The sequence below is a fragment of the Podarcis cretensis genome, assembly GCF_951804945.1.
Source record: "Podarcis cretensis genome assembly, chromosome: 3".
In the NCBI taxonomy this organism is placed as follows: Eukaryota; Metazoa; Chordata; class Lepidosauria; order Squamata; family Lacertidae; genus Podarcis; species Podarcis cretensis.
In genome coordinates, this window is record NC_137172.1 from 44,506,531 (window position 1) to 44,531,663 (window position 25,133).

At 41.3% G+C, this 25,133-nt stretch overlaps 1 protein-coding gene across 5 annotated transcripts in view; it reads right to left on the minus strand.

Moving 5' to 3' along the window:
* KIF26B (kinesin family member 26B) overlaps nucleotides 1-25,133 on the minus strand; it is a 290,029-nt gene that overhangs the window by 146,549 nt on the left and 118,347 nt on the right. For all 5 annotated transcript variants that reach the window (XM_079969424.1, XM_079969423.1, XM_079969426.1 and 2 more), the window contains one exon: nucleotides 15,378-15,544. In XM_079969424.1, the coding sequence (XP_079825550.1) occupies nucleotides 15,378-15,544 (167 nt within the window). The remainder of the gene's footprint in view (nucleotides 1-15,377; nucleotides 15,545-25,133) is intronic.

Here is a 25,133-nt window from a genome sequence, read left to right on the forward strand (position 1 = left end):
TGTTATAATGAGAATGTGCAGATAATGAGTAAGTGTACTTCCAGTACAATTACCTTAGCTGCTCGGTCTTGCATTCAGCTAATGGTCAGGTATTTGAGGTCCAAAGTGATAGGTTTCAGGTCAAAGGTTTAAGTAAACATACGTCACCTGAACGGGCAGGGGGACAGAATCAAATCATATTATAGGCTAATCAGGATATTAATGTTGATGATGGTAGTCTGAATATTTGTTTCTTTCAGTAGATCAATACTCTGCCCCTCCCCCAAGTGATTAATCTGTTAAGGAATTTCCAGGTGTCTCCTATAAATACTCTGTGCATTGTAGATTATTTTGGATCTTGTTCTAAGCTAAGTTTCACACTAGGTTCACTTGAAAACTGACTGTGCCTTTTGGGACTCACTGGAAAATTGAGAGTATGCAGTAGGCACCAGAATCATAGCATTAGTAAGAACTTTATGTATTTGCTTTTATCCTGTCTTTTCCATAAACTATTTAAAGGAATTAAAGATCTTAAGCGAATTGTAATAACATAAAGCAATAAATTAAAATAAACATCAAAAGAAGAAGGCATGCAAAACTACAAATTTTCCTGTATTAAAATGCTTGGATGCATAAAGCTGCTTTTGCTTGGTGCTTCCAAAGGTTTAATACGCAAATGGGTCATTGAGGTACCACAAATAAATTCTGGCAACAGGGTTTAGGGTGGTGTGTGTTTTTTAAACAATCATTTCCCCCCAGAAAGAGGGAAGTGGCATTTTGATGACAATAACACTCTGTAGGCACTCCAAAAGCTTGCATGAGAAGCACTGATCCCACTATAAATACCTGTCCAGAAGCACCGTCGCGCTCATAAGAGCTTTTTTGTACCAGGCACATGTTCTGGGGGAGGTCTTTCAAGAACAGAGCAGGTCCAACCCTTGGTCAACACCCACCTAACTAGGGGTACCCAAAGAGGGTCTCCCTACAAAATCTCAAGAGACTCCCCAGATTTCCAGTTCCTTGCTCCATATCCAAATGGAGTACAAGAGACTAAAACATGCAGAATATGGTGGTGGAATGTATAAATTTGGTACCGATCAAACAGTTTGCCAACAAATCTTCAGAAAAAGTTTCATTGCTTTAATTTCTCTACCATGGAGATCAATGGAGGGGCTGGAGTAAATAGGCTAAAAGAACAAAAAAGCCCTAAATGGCCTTGGTCCTATATACCTGAAAGAGTGTCTCCACCCCCATCATTCAGCCCAGACACTAAGGTCCAGTGCCGAGGGCCTTCTGGTGGTTCCCTCCCTGCGGGAGGTTACAGGGAACCAGGCAGAGGGCCTTCTCGGTAGTGGCGCCTGCCCTGTGGAATGCCCTCCCATCAGATGCCAAGGAAATAAGCAACAATTCTACTTTAAAAAGGCATCTGAAGGCAGCCCTATTTAGGGAAGCTTTTAATGTTTAATGCTGTGTTGTGTTTTTGGTATTCAATTGGGAGCCATCTAGAGTGGCTGGGGAAACCCAGCCAGATGGGTAGGAATATAAATAATATATTATTATTATTATTATTATTATTATTATTATTATTCATGTGTCAAAAGCTGATCAAGCGGCAGTGTTGCAGAAATTGCAGTTCATAACCACTGTCCCTCTTTTTCACAACTGAGGAAATAGCATCCGCTCACCATCATATGCTGAGTATATTTTCTGTCCGTTGAGAACCGATACATACAACTGCACTTTATAAGATAGAGCTGCCAAAACAAGATGAGCATATTTGCTTTGCATAGTACAGCTATGTGCTATACAGTACATTTAGTCAATACATGTGCTCTAATCCCAGCATCCTACAGAGATCAATCCTAAATGGTTCTCAAGGGAACTTGAATATTAAGTTTCAGCCTGGGAAAGGATCTTCCTCTCTAGTTCTCTTATGTGCAAGAAAGAAAGAAAGAAATCAACATTTCTTGGAAACACTTAACAGTTGCTAGCTTGGAAAATAAGCTGGAAGTTCTATTATTTATTTACAGAAAAATTATTCTGATCCCTTCTTCTAGTGTTTATGTCATCTACTGCAAAATACATGATACAAGAAAATTAATGACTGATGTAGTAAGCCTCAAAGAATCATGCAACTCATTTTTAAATGGTTGTTTCTCAAATAGCAGCTCCCACCTGCTGCACCATTGTTCAAAAAGCAGCTGCTGATGCGGCCTGAGGGGAGGGGGCACAATTGTTCAAAGGATAAAAATGGGCACTAGATGTAAACAAACATTGAGAAGCCTGTAAGTATATTGCGCCAAAAGATTTAACCCAAGCACAAAGCATGCATAATGGGACAGGATGTCGTCCTGAAATATAAAAATCCACTACAATGTTACACCCCATGTTACAAGTGACCACAACCATCTTCATTATCAGGGAATGTGAAACTATTCCAAAACAAAGGAATGTCTAGATCAGAGACAAGCTTATGTGGAACCAACTTTGGTGGGGAAAGGGCGTGTCTGGATGAATGAACAGGGTGATATCCAATTGAACTTTGTGCTGGCTAGAGTCATTTACATTAATGGCCCTAACTTAGTAATGTTCATTCATTTCAATGGGTCTACTCTGAGTAAATTTAGCTAAATACCACCCATATTGATGGAAGAAGTCCATATCTGAGACTGGGTTTAGGTCTTTTTCTTTGTTCCCAAACACATGATTTTCATCTTCTTGGCTTGCTAATTCATGCAGGAAATCAGACTTCTGGATATTCATTCTACTGCAACTTAAAATATAATCAATGTCATTTGCAATACTAATTTAATCCCCTTGCTATTAAGAACAGGCTTTCAGATAGTACTGATATATCAAAGGTGGCAGAGCTTTATATCTGTTGGGGTTTAGCAAAGGGGAAATGAATCCAATCTTCTGGCAATCAAAATAGAAAACCTGAAGTCCTACATAGGGCTAACCGCAATGCTTTGTGCCAGGGGACCTATATTTGATAGGTAAAGGTAAAGGTACCCCTGCCCGTACGGGCCAGTCTTGACAGACTCTGGGGTTGTGCGCCCATCTCACTTAAGAGGCCGGGGGCCAGCGCTGTCCGGAGACACTTCCGGGTCACGTGGCCAGCGTGACATCGCTGCTCTGGCGAGCCAGAGCCGCACACGGAAACGCCGTTTACCTTCCCACTAGTAAGTGGTCCCTATTTATCTACTTGCACCCGGAGGTGCTTTCGAACTGCTAGGTTGGCAGGCGCTGGGACCGAGCAGCGGGAGCGCACCCCGCCGCAGGGATTCGAACCGCCGACCTTTCGATCGGCAAGCCCTAGGCGCTGAGGCTTTAACCCACAGCGCCACCTGCGTCCCATCTATATTTGATATCTCCCTTTAATTCCAGTACAGGGATATAAAGGAATCTGGAGGACTGAAATCCTGGAAGTTTTTCAACATCTGTGTACTAACTGAACAGGCATTATCATAGTGCTGCAAGGAGCCTTCGTCTCTTGAACCTCTCATTGATTTATTAAATTTAAATCTGATTTCTTTGGACTGGGATCTGACAATCCTTTTTGAGGAAAAGTGATCAAGGAGGAGGAAGAGAGCAATGCTGTTGGCCAAGTAACTTGTTGTAAATCCAAGTAACTTGTTGTAAACAGCTGGAGTGCAATTCCTAAACTGAAGACTATGTATCTGTTATAATGCCATTCCTCAGAAGCTGGTAAACACTGATTGGCCTGCTCTGCATTCACTTCCCCTGTACATGCCACCAGCAAAACATAGGCTGGATGTGGGTGAGAAAGAAGAATAGAAAAGAAACTCAAATGATTTGGCAGCATGCAGTGATTTTCAGACTTCAGTGTCATCTTTGTGTTTCTCCAGCCATGCAGTGTGCACATAATTGGCTGTTTGTAAACAAAGGCACAAAAAGGAAACGTTCAATGTAAGCCACAATTAGCATTTGCCGTTGAGGCTTGTGAGCTCACTGGCTTGTATTTGTGCTGAACAACATGACACATGACCCCTTGGTGGAGGGCAGGGGAGAACAAGGACAGAGTCAAGTGGACATTGAGGGGCATTCCACAAAACCAAAAGCAAAATAGAGGACTAGTACATGGGCTAAATAAATCTCAGTCATGAAATCAAGATGGAGATACTACTAGCTCCCCAACACTCACATGTCAAGCCAAATGAATTCTTCACTTCCGATTGAAATCTAATGAGCTGTCTAATAAATGGAATACTGAACAAAAAAGCTGAAACTGCTGTTATCAGAGAAGTGAACATTGGAAATCAGCTCACCCAGACAAGTATTGTGCCAGTTTAAGATTGGCAACCAAGATAGGATAGTTTGATTTAGAGTCCAGCTCTTGAAGGTTGAAATGTCTGCTGACCATGACAATAGTTCTACATCATCACTAGTATTGCAACTCTAAGTACACGTTGTAAAAAGAAAGTCCCACTGAACTGAGTAGAACTTACTTCCATGTAGACATGCTGAACAACAGGTTGAAAAACAACTACAAATTTTGCATAAGGCTTTGTGCCATTCCATTGCCTTCCTCCACCTGAAAATTCATTAGTTTCCCCTATTCTAAAGGGTCCAGGAAGGAAAATTCAGTTTCAGATCTAATACTTGCAAGCTTCACTTGTCATATTTCAGGTTATTTGAATGTGGAGCTTGCTCTGATTCAACGCCACTGCTATTTATTTGTTTATTTATTTATTTATTTATTTATTTAAGAAAATTGTATTTTATGAAGTCTACAATATTTTGCATCCATGGACTATTTGTCAACCCATCTTCTTCTTAAGCCATCATTACTGAGCATCTCTTATGTTCTGATTTAGCAGGTTTCTCTGTGTCTACAATGGCCTTAGTACCCATTATCTCAGTGGGCAACTTACTGAAATATGTTTGTTGCTTTTACTGATGTACTCACAGAGATGGCAAGATCCAGTGATGATGGAAACATAACACATCAAATGCTAAGGACAGCTGCTTTCTGGGATCATATCAGATTCTCAATTGCATCCACAAAACAAACAGAATAACTGAGGTTATTTTCTCCAGCCTCAACCTTTTCCACCAAAACCAGGGCATCAGCATAGCTACAAAGCTTAGAAAAGTTCCCATTGGTGCCAACAGAAACTTCCCCCCTAAGTCTCATACTTTGTATGTGTGGAGGGGTGATTTGGGGGGAGGGTAGGCTGCGACTAAGGACAAGAGGAAGAGTTCTCCATTGCCTCTGCACTAGAGATCCTGAGAGCTCTCACAACTGTAATTTAAGAGACAAAGAAGGCTGTACCTCACACATGAAATGTAATGTGTGGTTTGAACCTGACGGGCAAAGTTATCCAGGTTTGAAGCAGAAATATTTCCTAGTTCTCTTGCATTGGAGAGATTGAACTCAATAGTTTATGAATTCAATGCCTGTTTTCTCCCACTGTCCTTTAGGCTCTCCCCAAGAGCTTCTACCATTGTGTTATAAGTGCTACTCCCAAACAGAAATCAGGCAATTGCTAGTATTTCACCCGTCCACTCAGCCTGCATTCTCAACATGAAGAATTAATTGCATGTCAATGGTTCTAGTATTGAAAACTTTTCCGTTCCATCTTATTCCTGCTTGATCTTATGTAAAACATGTGAAGAAAGCCTGGTCCCTGAAAAATCACATATATAATTGAAGAAGGGCTTTATGAATTTACCACAATATTTAAATGTCTGCTTTTTGACAAAACATACTATAGCATCACAGCACTACAAGATCTTTACATGTTTATAAGTGTTATAACAAATACAAAGAGGCAAAGGGAAAAAGCTAGATTCTGCTGTAAATTAAGAGGGGAATTGTTTCCATGAACATCTGGGATGAATGTAAGCAACCTCCTCACTGCTTAAACAAAGAGCTGGCACAAGGAGAAAGGAAGAGATCTGTTTCCATTTAGAACATTGTTCCTTCCTTGGAGTTGAGGTATTATATTAAATAATACAATTTTCTGTGTGTAGATGGGGATTGTAGTATAGAAGTTTTTTAAAAGAAATCTTTATACATTGGGTTTTAGAGGTACATCAATCTAAGAGATGAATCCATTCCAGAATATCTACTTTCTCCTAAACTATTAAGTCAGATGTTTGTGACATCTTCAAATCTTCCATCTTAGAACCCCAAGGCACAAAACAGGGTAAATTGATCTCTAGAATCATGGCAGAATTGTGACTTCTTATTTCCAACTACTATAGAATTAAAACAATATTGTGCTCTGATCCGTATAAGACACAAAACAGAGAAATATAGTATGGCTTCAGTGAAGAGGCTTCAGCTTGAAATTTGGATCTCTTCTATCATTCCTCTCGCATGATCAAGCTATAGATCTGGTCTGCATGTTATTGTTCCAGATCAGAAAGGCACTTCTCTTATCTTACTCATGAACAATATCACTAGGAAGCACACATGAAATTAACACTTCTATGTTCCCAAGTTCTGATTGTCCCATGGGCAGTCTTGGAACAAATAAATCACCATGCATTGTGATCAACACACAAGGTAGAGTTGCTTACAAGTTTGCAGCCCAACCAGCACTGCATGGAAGCTATTCCTATGAACTGGCACCTTCAGATAGGAGCTTTACCCAGAAACTGATACAACTTTTACAAGCATGATATACTTTTTTTAAGCCATTATGACTGCTGTGGGGATAGCTCCCATGTTCATACATGTTCAGTGTCTCCATTAAACCCAGGCCTGCATGCTCCAAGGAGCCATCAGTGTTATGTTTGATTTGGCCGCTTGAGTAACATGAAGGCTGCAAGAAGTACGTTTTTGGACACAATTCTCACTAATCTCATGTGTTAAGATGAATTAAATATAAATGACCAAATACAAATACCATCAAAAAATTGAAAAAAAAAGTTAAGGATTAAAAGCAAACACATTTAACAACATTTACTTACTTACTTACTTACTAACTTACTTACTTACTTATTTACTTGTCACTGATAACAAACCAGGAAACTCACAAAAGAAAAACTGATTGCATTTATGAACCAAAAAGCAACAATGGCCAAAGTGAAAGACAGAATTAAAATGCCTAAAATGAGACAAGGGCAAAGCAAAACAAGGAAATAATTAGAATAATCCAACAGAGATGAAAATCAAAGCACAAACTGGCAGCGCAGTGTCAACTAAAAGCAAAGGAGGCATCTAAAGATTAAGAAGCTGAAAGAAACAGACCTCAGCAATGAAAGAAATTAGGAGATGAAACAGAAAGGGAAGAATAAAAAAGCAAACCAAATGTCTAGAACAAGAAGATGAGGAAAGAAGAAAGTCCAGTAACAAGCAATGAAATGAATGAGGGAGAGGCAGAATAGAACAGGACACAGGAGGGAAAAAAATATAAAATACTATTTTTAACTAAGTTAAATTTAATTTGAGAAAATGAGTTAGATTAACTTGAACATTATATGCCAAAAAACCAGGGTGGAATGGAATACCCTTTCCTCAAGCATTTTAGAAGCCTTTCAAAATGAGCTTTATATGTAAGCAGATCACTAATCCAACTGTTTAACTATTATGTGAAACAGCAACTGTTCTCAGCCTATCTGAAAATCTGATACTTTCTGCCCTAGACACCTCTCAAACAAACTAGACTTAGGCCACATGGAATGGCTTAATCCTATTGACTCAGGTGGGGTCATCTTATCAGTTAGCTCTTCTCACAGGTGAACAAAGCAAATTTTAGTGGAGGCCTTTGCCCCCAGATTCCCATCATTTATGTTGACTGAGCTTTGTCAATTCTGTTTTCGCCCATCCTCAAACAAACAAACACATGTGTGTGAAGTCTTGCATTGCAGCTATATAAACTAGCAATTTGGTGTTTCCCTTATAGCAGTAAGGCTACTCTGGAGCTGACAGCATGCTTTGCAGATGATAACCTAGACTGATAGATGCTCATAGTTTACTGCCTGCTAGAAAAAAAGTTGTTGAAAAACATATGTACATAAGCATTTTGGGGCACTTACTGCAGTACACTCCACACCAAGTGGCACTTGGCATGCTAGCCAAGATAAATATCTACTAGCCAAGACAAATATCTAACTGCTGCCCATGCCTCAATTCTTCCTCTCCCCATCAAGTTGCTTATTTGCTTATTTATATCCTATATTTCCTCATAGGGCATCATAAATCGGGTTAGATTTTTTTCCCCTACCCTTGGTGGGGAAGATTCAGCAACAGATAAATTACTTGGTACCAGTAGTGGCTCAAATGGGGGACAGATTTTCAAAACTAATATTCTGACACCAGTATTGCTGCTGCTCACACGGGTCCAGGGTGGGTGTGGAAGGTGGCTGTGAGATTTGGGGCTGCACAGCAACACCAGCAAGGGTGCCAGATTGGCTCTGCTAGCATGCCAGAGCAGCCACTACCTCATTAATGCTCCATCCCCAACTAGGTTATGTTAGGAGGACAACTCTGTGGTTGTGCCCAATTGCATTCAGGAGATAGTTTGATGCATCTGATGAAGTGGACTGCAGTAGACTGTGCTGTAACAAATTTGTTACTCTTAAAGGTGCCACAAGACTGCCATTTTTTACTCTGTCCAGCCACTTCTGAGCTTCGTTTAAATGGGAAATTGATTGCAGCTTCATAATTTCCAAAGCCCTTGTTCTACATGGTATGACTATATACGGATATCTTCTTGTCCAGTGGCGTAGCGTGGGGGGTGCAGGGGGGGCCGGCCGCACCGGGCGCAACATCTGGGGTTAGGGCAAATCCACGGGTTAGGGGGCGCAAATTACTTGCCTTGCCCCGGGTGCTGACAACCCACGCTACGCCACTATTCTTGTCCTGTGAAAGGTGGGGTTGTAATCATGCCACTGGTCCTGCTATCTTCCATATATTAGCCCACACCCATTCATATATTTCTCTGAATGTGTGCCCAGTCACTACTGCCCATTCAGAGTACCATTCAGTCGAGTTGTTTCTACGCATGTAGCCATGATGTGCATCTTCTAATGTGAAAGGCTGAGGAAGTAGAAGGTGTGGGGCCTGTAATCACCACTGTGATTCCTCAAACATCCCCTCCCACTGTCCAGTATAAGCAACTCTACCACTGTTCCCCCATCCTCTCCTCTTTCTCCTGCCCCCCTGCTTGCTATATATAAAAAAATGCTGCTGCTAATTTGATGGTGATGGTGGCAGTCTTTCTGCCACCGACTCCTCTCTGCCTTACATGGAGGAATGACAGGCACTTTGAAGAGCCCCTCCAGGGTGACATGGGTGGCAGCAGTACCTGAATGGGTGAGCCAACTGGCAAGATCAGTGAGCCGGAGCTCAAGGTTGCTAATCTGCCACCCGCTACATCTGACACCTAAGGCAAATTTGCCCGATGGAAGCGCCAGCCGTCACTTAAATGTTTGTATAGGATTTTTGTCTTTCTCTTTTGTATTTCCAATCAGTCAGTTCATTTTCACTGATTATGAAGATGAACAGTCAATAACATCAGTCTCTTGTCTCACTGAAATTTTATTGTTCCAGGAAGCAATGCCTTCTGGAGAACTATTTGACTGGATTTAGAGTCCAGTGATTTCCTTTACAAAATGAGCATCACAAGTCAATAGATACAAAGACTTATTATCCCATAAACTGTGGTATGTTGCAGAGCCAGCTATGTATTCAAACAGCATGGCCATTTTACCATTCCCTCAGCATACTGTGGTCTTGTTATAAAGCAAAACCATACTGGATAGACATATACCCTTGAGCCAAACTGAAAGCAACTAGACATATGTTAAATTTCTTGAAGTTACACAGAGGTTCCTTTACAGTTTCAAGTGGCCATCAGTGTTTATGTTTACCCACTAATTGCTGGGGGAAAGTTGTCTGAATGAATTGCTGTCTTAAGAAAACACTAGTTCTTTTAGCAGTCTTGTAACAGTACTCAGCCGACATGGCAGATCTTGGCTGGAATTTAGAAAAAGAAAGAAAGAAAGACTCTACAGCTGTGCTTTAACAACTGTCTTATTCAGTAATTTTCAAAATGGGAAAGGCATTATCAGATGAAAGGATTACAATTCAGATTTTACAGGTGTAAACTGTAAGGTTTAGTACTTTTTACACTGGACCCACATGAGCTTTTGAATCTGTGACTGCCTAGTGGTGGACAAAACAGAGACAACTCCAGATGTCTTTATCAATGTAGATACACAAAAGCATCAATATATTTTATATGGTCAACATATCAGCATATAAAACCATCTATGTATCATTTGCTTAATTTTTAGTAAGCAAATATCAATGTGGTCAGAGGTGATTTGTATAATTAACTGAGCCATGACTGTACAAAGAATCAGATTAATGCTCTTAATTTTCATTTTTACAATCCTGAGAGGTAACATTTAACACCTAAGCTCCATGATTAGCAGGTGACTCGGGAGTCTTCAATTTTGCAGACAAGCATCTTCTACAGATGTATTTGTAGAATTGGGGAAATAGACTAGAATAGTGTTTATTGCATTAGCCTATCAACCATACCAGCAGACTTGGGGAAATAATTTTTTAAAAAACCCTCTCTAGTCACTTTAAAATTTGTCCTGTACAATCCAGAACTTGATGTTATTAGGACTAGTATGCCTAGCTTGACAAAGCAAGGTTATTTATTCTACACTCATATAAGTAGATCCTACTGATAATTGTGAGAAATTGAAATATGACATGGATACAGTCATAACAATTCCACCTATTATGGCTTCTGAAAACAGCACAGCCAGAAATGCAGAAATTGCTCCCAGCTGCTAGGCTGTGTTATCTCTTCCTGCATAGTCTAGTTTCTCCATGCAGATACTGGAACATGCATGGCTGAGGATAGGCTGTGGCCACTTGTGTACAAGAGAAAGTGACCATGTGGTAGAGTTTCAGCGCTTAATAAAAAACAGACTCCCTTTTTCACAGACTCATGTGAAATCGCCTGAAAACTTTTCAACATTCCTTTTAAATTTATTATCCTCTAGGAGCCTCTCGTGAACAAGCACCCTCTTGTGTAGCATCCATTCATTTCAGCAGGTTGGCGGCATTGGTAGAAAGGAATCACTTGGCTGGTATACTCAGCAGTATATGCAGAGCAGAAGTTCCCAGGGCATTGTACTCACCCTGCTGTCCACTTTGCAACTGAGAATCATCAGGCCAGGTGGAGCAAATGAAGCAAAATCATGAACCGCAGCCACTCTAGCATCTTTCAAAAGCAGGAGTGGCGTATTTTAATGCCCACACCCAAATAACATGTGAATTGATCGGTTGAAAGAATTCTGCTCTTGGTGGCTGGCAAATTGTTCGTGAGAAGCTAATTTTATTTCTTAGTATTATTCTAGATAAGTTGTTGTTACAATAATATCACGGTTCTGCTTCAGCCCAGAGATGCTTATCAGTTAAAGCAGGTGGGGCTGACCTGTTTTTCTGTGTTCCTTCAGAATACAGAAGGGCCACATGTCAGTTGTGGGTGAGTTGTGCCACATCCCAGTTGTGGGCAAGGCCAAAGCCAGCAGTAGTGGGACAGACAGAGCCAAAAGTGGGCAGGGCCACCTCATTTTCTTTCTCTTTCTACTAACTTCTCTTTGTTTTTGACATCCGTCACTTCTCTTCTTCTATATCTAGCAGGCTACCATGGAAAAACAGATCATTCGTGCCAGAGATATTGCAGAAGGCTTATGAATGTTGGCCCAGGGCTGCATAATATTAGGCCAAGGGTTGCCTACTCCAGACTTAAAGCGAAGGAGCTGGACTAGGGGATGCATTGTGCCCTAAACATATTGAGGTATGCAGTCCTTTTTTTCTGGGGGAACACAGGGGTACGCATACCCCTAAACATTTTGTGACTCTTAAGTTTGGCCTCATTGAGGGGCAGTAGTTCAATATGAGTAGGAAAATGAGAGGACCCCTAAACAATTTTTTTTAGGGGAAAAAGCACTGAAGGTATGTTTTCAAGTATAAGTATTCAATTCCAGGAAATCAATGGAACTACTCCAGTGTAAGCACTTAGCAGAATGAGTACAATGGCTTGGGAGTCATTTCAATAATTTTAGGCTGAATACAAAGGGATAAGATTCAGTATTCATTAACTTCAGAAATTTCCCTGCATGTTGTCCAACATCTTGTCTAACATGCAAAATGCAAAATCTAAGCTTAAAGACCTGTAAACAATTTCAAGTTGCTTGTTGCCAATGCACATTGTCTCTGCTTGCCCTGAAGGATCAGAAGGCTTATTTACATGACTTGGCTCACGCCTAAGTAAATATCAAAGCTAAAGCACTAACCAACACTTATGAAGCGAAGCATTTTTCTTTTTTTAGTTAACATTACTTGATGGTGGGTTAACTGCAGTCATTGGGAGGTTTGATTCAAACTAGTCAAGAGAATTAGGAGACAATAACTGTTTATTTCTTTAGTCCTTTCTCCAATAAAAGGATGAATTCCACAAAAGGCTTTAATGTACAACATAAGTCTCTAATTTGGTGTAATACAGTTTCCCTTTTTAAAAACTGCTGAATGCCCAATGCTATAATTAAAATTAAAGCCATATTCAACTGCTAGAGGGTCAGTTAAAAAAAAAAAATCAAACCTACCATTTTTACTCTGAAAAGCCTGAAAACAGACATCTTTCAGGCTGACAAAAGGCACTCTGTCTGCTAGCCCTGAAATGGGCTTTAGAAATAGCAGAGTGTTATACAGGAATTGTTAATTTACTCCCCCACACATTCCAATGGATCCCCCCCCCAATCTTATTATGTCATATATTGCAAATTTAAATGTAGTTCATTAAGAGAGAGAGAAAGTGAGGGGAGTCCAAAAATTACCCCTATTTCTTAATGTAAGTTTGACAAGTCATCCCACAATTTTGCCATTAGATGTAGTTTTTTCAATGAAATACTGTTAGGATTTGCATTCTTTGGACATCAAGAAACCAAAAGATTTGCCTAAGCCTTATTTAGCCGAGCCATCTTGTCCCTCCTACTGTTCAATGTGCACATTCAGCCTCTTAGCAAAATACCGATAGGTTTATTTATTTATGTATTTCTATGCCACAGAAAAGGGACGCAGGTGGCGCTGTGGGTTAAAGCCTCAGCGCCTAGGACTTGCCGATCGAAAGGTCGCGGTTTGAATCCCTGCGGCGGGGTGCGCTCCCGCTGCTCGGTCCCAGCGCCTGCCAACCTAGCAGTTCGAAAGCACCTCAGGGTGCAAGTAGATAAATAGGGACCGCTTACCAGCGGGAAGGTAAACGGCGTTTCCGTGTGCGGCTCTGGCTCACCAGAGCAGCGATGTCACGCTGGCCACGTGACCCGGAAGTGTCTCCGGACAGCGCTGGCCCCTGGCCTCTTAAGTGAGATGGGCACACAACCCCAGAGTCTGTCAAGACTGGCCCGTACGGGCAGGGGTACCTTTACCTTTACCTTTATGCCGCCATATCATAAAATATCATGGCGGTGTGCTGCTATAAAACATAAAACACAATTTAAGACAATAAATTATATAATTAAAGTGCCCAGTTAATCAATGTTGACATATGTGTATGCCTTGTTAGCATAAAAAGGCCTTCAAGAGACATTTGAAAGTCAAAAGGATGCCTGCCAACTCTCTGCTGGAAGAGTGTTCCACAGAATGGGGAATAAATTGTATAGTATCTTCATTGTATAGACTCATCTCTTACCCCAGCCTCCCTCATTTTAACTAACCCAAGACCAGCCAGCTCTGTACTTGACTAGCATCCATATGACCCTTAGTTGTAAACAATTGTGTTTGTGCTTCAGTGTTTGTTTGTTTGTTTGTTTGTTTGTTTGTTTGTTTGTTTGTTTGTTTGTTGGATGATTCACTGTCTTTCAGATGCTTTGAAAAAGAATCTCAAGTCTCCTCACCAGATGCCAGAACTATATGTTCAACAATGAATGGCAGCCCGCATCTCCTCCCGTCTCCTCGGAAATGATTAGTAGATGTGACATCATTTCCTGCCCTGCAAACATCTTCCAGTTGGGTGGTATTCAACTGAGTGGACCCATTGACATTGTTGGATCTAACTTAAGTCATGTTCAGTGCTTTTTTCAGGGGGTACTCAAGGATAAGCAGTACTGGCACCCCTTTTTTGTTGTTAACACTACTCTGAGTGTAATGTCATTGACTACCACCCATGAAGTGTAGCAGGGCAGAGGCACTGGCAAATCTGGGCTGAGGACACTCATGCCCCGAGTCTTTGGCATAAAGTTCCTGGCCAGGTGCTTCATGCAGCCAGTGGTCAGTTGTGCAGCAGCTGCAAGGTGGGCGGGCTGTATCCTGAAGGGTTATGGAGTCAGGTACAAGTGAGCATCAGCACTGCTGATCAGATGTTTGGTGCCTGCAAGTGGGGAGACAATTGTGTGGATACACCTCAAGCACCTGAATAGTGGTCAAGAATTATTTGCTTTCTTTCCTAGCAGCCTTATCAGGGGGAGGATGAGAGAGGCCAGCTGTGATGGCAGCTCCCCCCACCAGACACTGCCAACACAGCTGGCCTCTTTCCTCCTCCTACCCTCATCCCACCCCAGTAAAGCTGCATCTCCTCACTGCAGGTGCTGTTCATGTGCTTAGCCTGCTGCCAGCTTCCAGCACATTTGCATGTGAGCTAGTCTATTGCTTGGTCCCATTGGTGACGGAGAGACACCATCACACTCCTACAGATCAATGTGACTTTTCAAGTTCTAGGAAAACTCATAAACAAACACAAGTGGTATTTTTTTATCTCTCACTATCATTTTAAATGGGTGCAGGGTAATGGAAAGAAGCAAAATTGCATGTTGCTCTAGATCCAACAAATCATGCAAGACGAATTACCGATGAAAGAAGAATGGAGGATGAAGTTGATGGACTATGCAGAACTGGATAAATTAACAGGAAGGATTCGAAACCTGCGGGACCAGAGATTCTTAGAAGACTGGAGTAAATATACGAACTATTGGAAAAGTAATTGTAATGAACAGATTACACTAGTAGGATTGCAAGAAGTTTTGTAAGGATGTTTATTTGAAATATTGCAAGAAAGACTATGAGGAGAATTATTAGTTAATGATAATTAAGAGTAATAGAGAAATTAAGAAATGCAGAATAAGTGATAAAGAACGGAAAATCATCATAGGTGTTGACGGAAGTCTAAAAATATTGTATAAGATAAGAAGTTATGTTATATGATTGTTGGAAAATGATATGTTAAAAAACTAATAAAAATGTATATATATATATAAAAAAATCCAACAAATCATTCCACCTAAAACTAGCAATGAACATATCAGCCAATCTTTTTATCAGTCTTTGAAGTGTTAGCCTTAGATCTGGATGCCCACGGTCCCTGTCACATCAGAGCTGCAGAGAACAAGCAAACTTTCCATCTTACCTGGCAAAAAAGGAAGCTGCCACTGAGGTGCCTGTTGACGTGTCACTGGCAACACAGGTGCTTTGGGAAGCAGGTAAGCTGTACAAGGAGGGTTTATCGGCATTGTAGCGGTTCAGGGCAGCTTCAGTCAATCCCTCTCGGCCAGTCTCCGTCATCAACTGGGAAATCTAAGGGGGAGAAAGGTACAGGCTCATTGGGTGCTATTTCACCTGACCACTACATGTTTTGGAAGGCAGGGAGAAGAGTATGGCATTCAGCACACTTCTGTGACCTTTTAAATGCATTTATTGGCTCTGCAGTCCAGTTCTGTGGCACTTTGGCTACGACTTTACCTCATTTCCATTAAAAGTAATGAGATAAAATAACCCCCTGACATTGTAAGTTTCCTTTATGGCTCTGGAGTTCCTTCTGTTTGGAGGAGAAAGTGTAAACCATTATCCTTGCTTCATTTGAGCACAGTGGGGAACTCGGAGGCATTAGTCAAAGCCTACTTATTAAAAGAAATTTGTACATACATTCGCCAGTGTGGCAACATAGCCGTGCATAATGCAAGTCAAAATGGGTGTTTGAGAACCAGACGTACCAGGCATCTCCATGTATTCCAAGCATTTAAGAGATGTGAGACTGACTCAAAGAAGATGTTAATGTGTATTTTTCATATTACTGCCTGCAATTTCTTATGGGATTAAAAAAAAAATCAAAAGTAATTGAATCTAAAAAAAACCCATACAGTCCTGTAAAATGCTAGTGTAGCAGGAAACACCCCGCCCCAATCATTCAGTTTGTACAAACTTCACACACACTCACACTCACACACTACATACGCTGCGCTTCTGTTATAAATTCATAGAAAATCAACCATACATCGGATTTGCACTGTTCCACTTTTATTTTACTCCATGAAGGAAGGACTACAAAATGGGGAAGGTTTGATACAGGGCAGCCATAATCCCTTGAGCATACCAGCACATCCACAGGAGCCCTGCCCAGTTGCTATGCCAACCCTGATGGTCCTAGACAGAAGACATCAAGATCACAAAGAACTTGCATATGGGAGTGGATTCAGCATGGACTGGAACAAAGGACAATAATCAGCTCTTCCCTCTGGGGGCAGGAAACTGCAAACTCCCCTCTGTCACCTGGAAAGTACTCATGGGGAGGGGGAAAGGGGGAACCAGCCAGGTGACAGGACACTCAGGTTACCACCACAACTCCTCCCTCAACCCCTCCTTTCTGTGATGTATGCATGATGTTTCTGGGGGTGGGCTTGATCTACAAGATGGGAATTTCAAAAGTCTTTATAAGACCTTGCACACCATTTTTTTTGGTGTCCTTTCTCTCTCCTGCAAGTGAGGGGAGCACCCTGTTGCAACAGTTCAATAAAGGCCAAGCCTACAGGCTGCTGTTTTGCTCCAAGTTATCCTGGTTGGTGTCTTTGTTTTTGTCCAAGGGAGCCCTCGGATTTTTCCGTTAACACTAGTTAACATAAATCTTTCTCATACATGTCAAATGGCATTGGCAGCATCTGTCCCATTTGCACCTCTTTCTCCCCAGCACCGCCCCCAATTTCCCCCCTCAAAACCAAAACTGCCTGCAATTTATATTTATGCTATGTAAAAAGTAACTGGCTCTTCATACCAGAATGCAAGGTTAAAAAAATAAAAAGCACTTCCCGTAGTTGGCCAGGTCTATGGTAGCATTTATTTCCTGGTTGATTTGTTATGTAGTTGTGCACCAGATGCTTAATAGACAATATATTTTCTTACAAGGCCAGGTGTTACTCATTTGATGAACCTCATGTGCCTGTTTAGTAAAAGGTTTGGCATCCTCTCACTGATTCAGGCAATCTGACATCCTGAATATCTTAACCTGACAGGTGACCAGAGCCCTGGCAAAGCAGGCTAGTATATAAGAAGTATATTCTCATCTATATGCCAAAATACTTTCTGTTTCTTATCAGGTCCACTTTTTTTTGGGGGGGGTGGAGGCACTCTTATTATCAGCACCCTCCTTTTACAGCTACTACTATTATCTACTTGTACCTTGATCCTGGGACGCAGGTGGCGCTGTGGGTTAAAGCCTCAGCGCCTAGGACTTGCCGATCGAAAGGTCGGCGGTTCGAATCCCTGCGGCGGGGTGCGCTCCCGCTGCTCGGTCCCAGCGCCTGCCAACCTAGCAGTTCGAAAGCACCTCCGGGTGCAAGTAGATAAATAGGGACCGCTTACCAGCGTGAAGGTAAACGGCGTTTCCGTGTGCGGCTCTGGCTCGCCAGAGCAGCGATGTCACGCTGGCCACGTGACCCGGAAGTGTCTCCGGACAGCGCTGGCCCCTGGCCTCTTGAGTGAGATGGGCGCACAACCCCAGAGTCTGTCAAGACTGGCCCGTACGGGCAGGGGTACCTTTACCTTTACCTTTTTACCTTGATCCTACACTCACTTACTTACATATTATTTGCGTGTCGAGACCCCGCAGCCATCCCCTCGTTGGAAATAACTCACACAAGAACACAGATATTAGAAGTCCATAGCAAGGCCAGTGCCTAACCTGCAAATGGGGAGGGAGGGTTGGTGATTGAGGAAGCGAGCCAAAGAGGAAGTCCTCTGGCTCGCTTCTCGGTTTAAACGGCCCCAGCCATGCCCCCCCAGCCAGCGGATTGGCTGGCTGGGCTCTGACGTGGCTAGGATCCCCCAGGCAACAGGGGACAAATTCCCCCGTCCCCGGTGGAGAGTGGGGGGTGGCCACGTGGTCCACCGCAACTCCTCCCCACTGGGAAGTGGAGCAGATTTATTGAAGTGATATACCACCCATCATCCAATGATCACAAGGTGGTTTACAGTACTGGCAGCCCCCCATTTATGTGCATTCAATATGTGCACAACCATGTATACATGTATTGCACTGTATACCTGGAAGTGACTTGGAAATGTCATAAAGAGGTCACTGAAATGTCACTAAAAGGGCGAAACGGGAGTGGAGAAGGAGTGTTTCAAGCTTTTTCAATGGGTTTCAATTATAAGTAATTTCACCAATGCACACAGTGCCTTGGAATGTAACCCCCCATATACGGGGGGTGGGAGGTGGGCTGCCTGTATATATTTACATAGAAAACAGTTGCCTTGCTTTCCGTGGATTGCATTTCCAAGTCTGCTTTGAACCTCAAACCAACTGTACACTGAACAGTTTTCTGTCAGGCCTTTCTGTCCTGATACCCAGTACTTTTGTGTTGTTGTTGTTGTTTTAGACCAGTGGTGTAGTGGTCCAGGCTCATGGGGGTTCAAAGACCTATTACTATTGCTGCAGCAATCAGTCCACAGTGGGAACTACTAAACAGAATGAAAAAATATTTCCCCCTCTGAGGAAGGGAAAGAGGTTACTAGGACTGATTGGCCATGGTACTTATCCTGCATTCTTCCTCTCATCTAATTCAACTGAGGTCACCGTTAAAAAATGAATCTGTTCACACAAAAGATCAAGAACTGACATATCTTCCCATTGAACAATGGAACAGATAAGTCAAGCTGCAAACAAGCTGACTTATCACTATTGCAAACTGAAGTGCCGCATGACATACTCTCAACAGCAATTCCCACAGATGAGCTAAGCAATATTACTCAGCTTTTATTGGGATTCCACAAAGAAGGATTAAATTTAGGAACTATTTAGCCACAAGTGTGGACTTTGCTATTTGGCCTTGTGCAGCACACAGAAACAAGCTTTATCCACAGTGAGACAAATGCATGTCAGGTTGACTTAAGTGACATTTATGGATGCCACAGGAAATAAGGGTTGTGTGTGTGTGCATGCTTAATATTAGTAAATAGAGAACCAGGCACTGGATTGCAAATTTTCCCCAGAAGGAATAGTCCATAATTTCTGCAAATTAGCCTGAAAACATTATATTGCATTATACTTTAGAGTCATTCTAAACCAAGAGAAAAGTGTGCCCATATTCTCCTCTCACTCTGTGGAAAATAGAACAGCAAAATACAGATGCACAGACTTTTCATAAAAGAGTTGCTCAGTCTTCTGATATCGTTCTGAAAGCATGCTGCAGTTCAAAAAGGAAATCAGACAAATAGTTTCTCTATTCCCTCACCCATGCGTTCCGCCAGCAAGCTCATTCTTTGTGTGCAAAGATTTAGAATAGGTTAATGGGATAAGTTTTGAGTGGGGCCTTTGTTAATGTATTGGCAGCACATCACTGCCTAGATCAGCAACAATAGACAAAACATAACAGAATGCAATTCTTTCATGCTGTATAATAATAATAACAAACACTTCTAAGTGCATGTGGACAACACATATGCTCTTCCCAAATTCACATTCCTTGTTCTGTCTTGTGTGAAGTATAAAAACCACATGCCCTTTCTCCACCTATTCCCTTCCAGCTTGACAATAGCAGTCATTGAACATTGGTTTCTTTTAAGATCCTGTGGGATGACTGGGTACAGTGAATTTTTTTGAAGCAGGCAGACACTGCTAAACAGATCTACAAAAAAATAAATAAATAGTCGCTGGGGTTTTTATAATATAATTTGACGACAGGTATCATTAGTAAGCAGCAATGTATTAACCACGGTGGCAAAATAAGTAATATGTGAAACAAGAAATCTCAGTGCTTTTTTGAGAATAACTTTGCATAATTTGTTCCCAGCATTTGGCTCAACTTGACCTCTGTCATATCCTACCTCTCCTGACATAAAATAGGTGCCTCTGTCCCTCATCTAAAGCAGTTTGACCTTGCAGTAACAGAGGCCTAGAACAGTCACCATCACAGCACCCCCAAGTGGCTACATTTAGTTACTTGGTACTTTGGAAAGCTTTCTTGGGATATACAGCACCGTCATGTTTTTGAGATTTTTCTCTGCAACAGTGAGGTCTAGAAACTGTATTTAAAATAATTAAAGCTGCTATTTATGGGGTTATAGCTAACAACTTGAACATAATCTTTTTCCCATTGAAGGCAATTGGTTGTTCCATTATTCTATTTATATTCCACCTTTCCTCCAAGGTGTTCAGGACAGCAAACATAGTTCTATCCCTCCCCACTTTATCTTCATAACAAGGTTAAAGTGAGAGGTGGTGACCAGCCTAAGGTCACCCAGTGAGCTTCATGGCTGAGTAGGGATTTGAATCCTGGTCTTCCAAGTTTCAGTTCAACAGTGTAAACACTATACCATACTGGCTCTCTAAGTAATGGTATAGTGCTTTTTCTTTGTGTTCAGAGCACTTATTATGCAGTAATCCTTACAATCATCCTATAAGGTAGGTCAGTATTATCAACATACTACTGGTGGAGACTGATAGTAGTTTGCCTAAAGGTAAGCGAGATAGTTCATGGCTTAGCTAAATTTGAAATGGATCTTTAAGCTTATTATTATTATTATTTATGTTTTTATCGTGGCCAGTCTGACAATGGATCCCAGGGCAGCCCAAAATATATATAAATAAACAATGAAAATAAAATAAAACATATTTTAAACATTTAAAAACAATTTGAACCCATCTAAAACTATTTCAAAGGATGCAGGTGGCGCTGTGGGTTAAAGCCTCAGCGCCTAGGGCTTGCCGATCGAAAGGTCGGCGGTTCGAATCCCTGCGGCAGGGTGCGCTCCCGCTGCTCGGTCCCAGCGCCTGCCAACCTAGCAGTTCGAAAGCACCTCCGGGTGCAAGTAGATAAATAGGGACCGCTTACCAGCGGGAAGGTAAACGGCGTTTCCGTGTGCGGCTCTGGCTCTGGCTCTGGCTCTGGCTCTGGCCAGAGCAGCGATGTCACGCTGGCCACGTGACCCTGAAGTGTCTCCGGACAGCGCTGGCCCCTGGCCTCTTAAGTGAGATGGGCGCACAACCCCAGAGTCTGTCAAGACTGGCCCGTACGGGCAGGGGTACCTTTACCTTTTTAAAACTATTTCAAAACCTATATTGTCAGCTGTCTTTCAACACGTATGAGTTAATGCAACACTCAGAAACACAATCATATTCTTTGTTAATTTTTAAAATATAATTTAACTTAGTTATTTTGTGGCTCTTCCAGCTAGAAATGCCAGTCCCCCATTTTATAACTTTAAGATGGTGATGAAGCACAGAAGTATACATTAGCTATCCTGGATTGCAACCATTTCCCATGTGTTTCCATCTCTAAAAACGAGTTAGCTGATTTGAAAAAAGAAAACAAAATACGAAAGCCTGTTATGACAAATTGTTTTTTGTTTTTTTAATCCTAGTATTTGGATCACATTTAATTGCTGAGCACTACAGTACATTCCTACTACTGTGGTACCTCGGGTTACAGACGCTTCAGGTTACAGACTCCGCTAACCCAGAAATAGTACCTCGGGTTAAGAACTTTGCTTCAGGGTGGGAACAGAAATCGTGAGAGAAAAATCTAACAGTGATTGAGAGAGAGAGGTTTCAGAAGGAGACAGGATTAACATTGGTTAAGAAAGTGAAATATCTAGGGGTTAACATGACTGCTAAGAATGTGAACTTATTTAAAGATAATTACGAAAAATGTTGGATGGAAGTGAAAAAGGATTTAGAAATATGGTCAAATTTGAAGTTATCATTGCTAGGCCGAATTGCTGCGATAAAGATGAATGTATTGCCAAGGATGTTGTTTTTGTTTCAAACACTGCAAATTTTGGACAAAATGGATTGTTTCAAGAAGTGGCAGAGAGATATTTCTAGATTTGTCTGGCAGGGCAAGAAGCCTCGAATAAAATTTAAGATACTAACTGATGCTAAAGAAAGAGGTGGATTTGCCCTGCCAGACCTTAAGCTTTATTATGAATCAGCTGCATTTTGTTGGCTGAAAGAATAGCTGCTTCTTGAAAACATGGACATTTTGGATTTAGAAGGTTTTAATAATGTTTTTGGATGGCATGCATACTTGTGGTACGACAAGGTCAAAGCACATAAAGCGTTTAAAAACCATATTGTCAGGAAAGTACTGTTTAATGTCTGGATGAGATATAAGGATTTGCTTGAAAACAAAACTCCAAGGTGGTTGTCACCAATGGAAGCAAAGGCTCAGAAAAAGCTCAATATGGAAGCCAAATGGCCGAAATATTGGGAAATTTTGGAACAAGAAGGAGACAGATTAAAACTGCAGAGTTTTGAAAAACTAAAAAACAAAGTGCGAGATTGGCTTCATTATTACCAAATAATGGAGGCTTACAATTTGGATAAGAAAATTGGCTTTCAGATGGAAAAATCAAAATTGGAAATAGAACTGTTAGACCCTAAAATCAAAATTGGAAATAGAACTGTTAGACCCTAAAACTAAGAATTTGTCAAGAATGTATAACTTGCTGTTGAAATGGAACACTCAGGATGAAACGGTAAAATCAGCTATGATTAAATGGGCACAAGATGTTGGACATAATATTATGATGGCTGACTGGGAACAGTTATGGACCACAGGTATGAAGTTTACGGGATGTAATGCCTTAAGAGAGAATATAATGAAAATGATCTACAGGTGGTACATGACACCAGTCAAGCTTGCAAAAATTTATCATTTGCCCGAAAATAAATGTTGGAAGTGTAAAGAGATTGAAGGTACATTCTTTCACCTTTGGTGGACATGCCCAAGGATTAAGACTTTCTGGGAGATGATTTATAATGAAATGAAAAAGGTATTTAAATATACCTTTCAGAAGAAACCAGAGGCCTTTCTCCTGGGCGTGGTCGGCCAATTGGTGTCAAAGAAGGATAGAACTTTCTTTATGTATGTCACAACAGCAGCAAGAATACTTATTGCAAAGTACTGGAAGACACAAGATTTACCCACCCAGGAAGAATGGCAGATGAAGGTGATGGACTATATGGAATTGGCAGAAATGACTGGCAGAATCCAAGACCAAGGAGAAGAGTTGGTGGAAGAAGATTGGAAGAAATTTAAAGTTTATTTACAGAAACATTGTAAAATTAAGGAATGTTAGAAGGATGTTGGAATGAAGTTATGTGGTTTTAGCAGAAATGATATAAAGGATTAAGTAAAAAATGGATAGTTAATTGGTGAAAGAAGAGAGTGTAAAATTACAGTATGTTAAGATAAATTATTGGGATAAAAGCAAAGATGGAAAGGATTTGCTGAAATATCTAATTGAACTAGAATACAAAAAAGGGAGGTGTGAGGAGGTCAAGGAAATAAGCAAATGGAAAATAAGTTATGGGAAGGTTTGATTTGTTTTTTTTCCCTTTTGTTTTTTCCTCTTTTTTCTTAATTGCTTGTATTTTTCGGGGGGGGGTTGTTTTTGTTTTTTGCTTGTCTGTATTCATGGTCTTGTTTTTTCTTGCTTAATCTAGTGCTTTCTTTTGTAATTTTTAAAACTGGAATAAATATTATTTATAAAAAAAGAGAGAGAGAACAGAAATCGTGCAGCTGCAATGGGAGGCCCCATTAGCTAAAGTGGTACCTCAGGTTAAGAACTGTTTTGGGTTAAGAACGGACCTCCAGAACGAATTAAGTTCTTAACCTGAGGTACCCCTGTATTTCATAATGGATGAAAAGTTCATTTCCTTGGATGTAATGGTCAGTCTGATCAGTTTCAGCAGCTCATCAATGAATAGAAGTGATAAGGAAATTGTTCTATCATTCTGTATAACTCAACAGGAGACTGTACTGAAAATTCTCAGATGCAACTGATACTGCATTCAGAAACAGATCCCTTCCCAACCACTAAAAGATATTAATTGTTTTCTAAGAAAGTGATAATAGAAAACTCTCACACAAATGAACATCTAACTTTATTGACCAAGCCCTACTATCTTCCAGAATAAACTAGTAGCTTCATCAAAAATTAAAATCTAGGGGGAAATAACATGTTTTTTTAAACACACACCCACATTTCCAATGGAAGACATACAGTACCGAAATGCAACTCAACAGCGAGGCTATGCTGTCAGCAGCTAAATCCAAGGCTAATGCTGGTATAATGTACTTGCAATTCTATGCACACACCGTAGCAAAGAAAAGAGCAAAGAAGTAGCAAAAGAGACAAGAGATAATGTGGCAATGCCAGCAGCCACTCGCATGGTATCTCTGGCAACTCTACTACCACACACCAATTGCAATGTTTTGCACCAATGGTGTCTAGCCACAAACTGGGAAGCACCAACGGCAGAAACAGAATAAGAACATCACTCCATGCAGTGCTCTGGTGGAGGGAGCAACTTTGCAGCCTGAGGGCCAGATTCTCCCATGGGCAACCTTCTGGGGTGGGTGTCACATACAAGTGGTGGATGTGGTAGAGGAATGTGTGGCTAAGAACATGGTACTGTCCAAAGAAGACAAGCAAGAAGTATGTTCACACTTTGAGGATGCATTCTGTTGATGTAAAATCAGTGGAGGGGAGCCTGTGAGCCTGTGAGGGGTGTGGCCTAGTAAGCCTGGCCTGGACAGAGTCCTAGAGGTCAGATGGAAAGGGCTGGAAGATCTTAATTGGCACCTGTGCCTGAGGTTCTCCACCCTAAAGTACACATACAATCTTTTTCACACACACACAAAAACACTAGTGGGCTCTCAGGTAGAAACCACAGCAATGCTACTGACAGAGGCATCCCATGGCCCAGCAGTCAAGAGATATGCATGGAAATGACAGTGGTTTCCCAGAAGAAGTGCTTTTGAGTTCTGCTGGGATGTCAATGACTATATGCACATTGCTAATGATAGTGAATGCAATGCACATATATTGGCATCAAACGGAGGGGAACAAGCCAACTTTTTGCAAGGGAAAGGGAAGGTGTCCACAT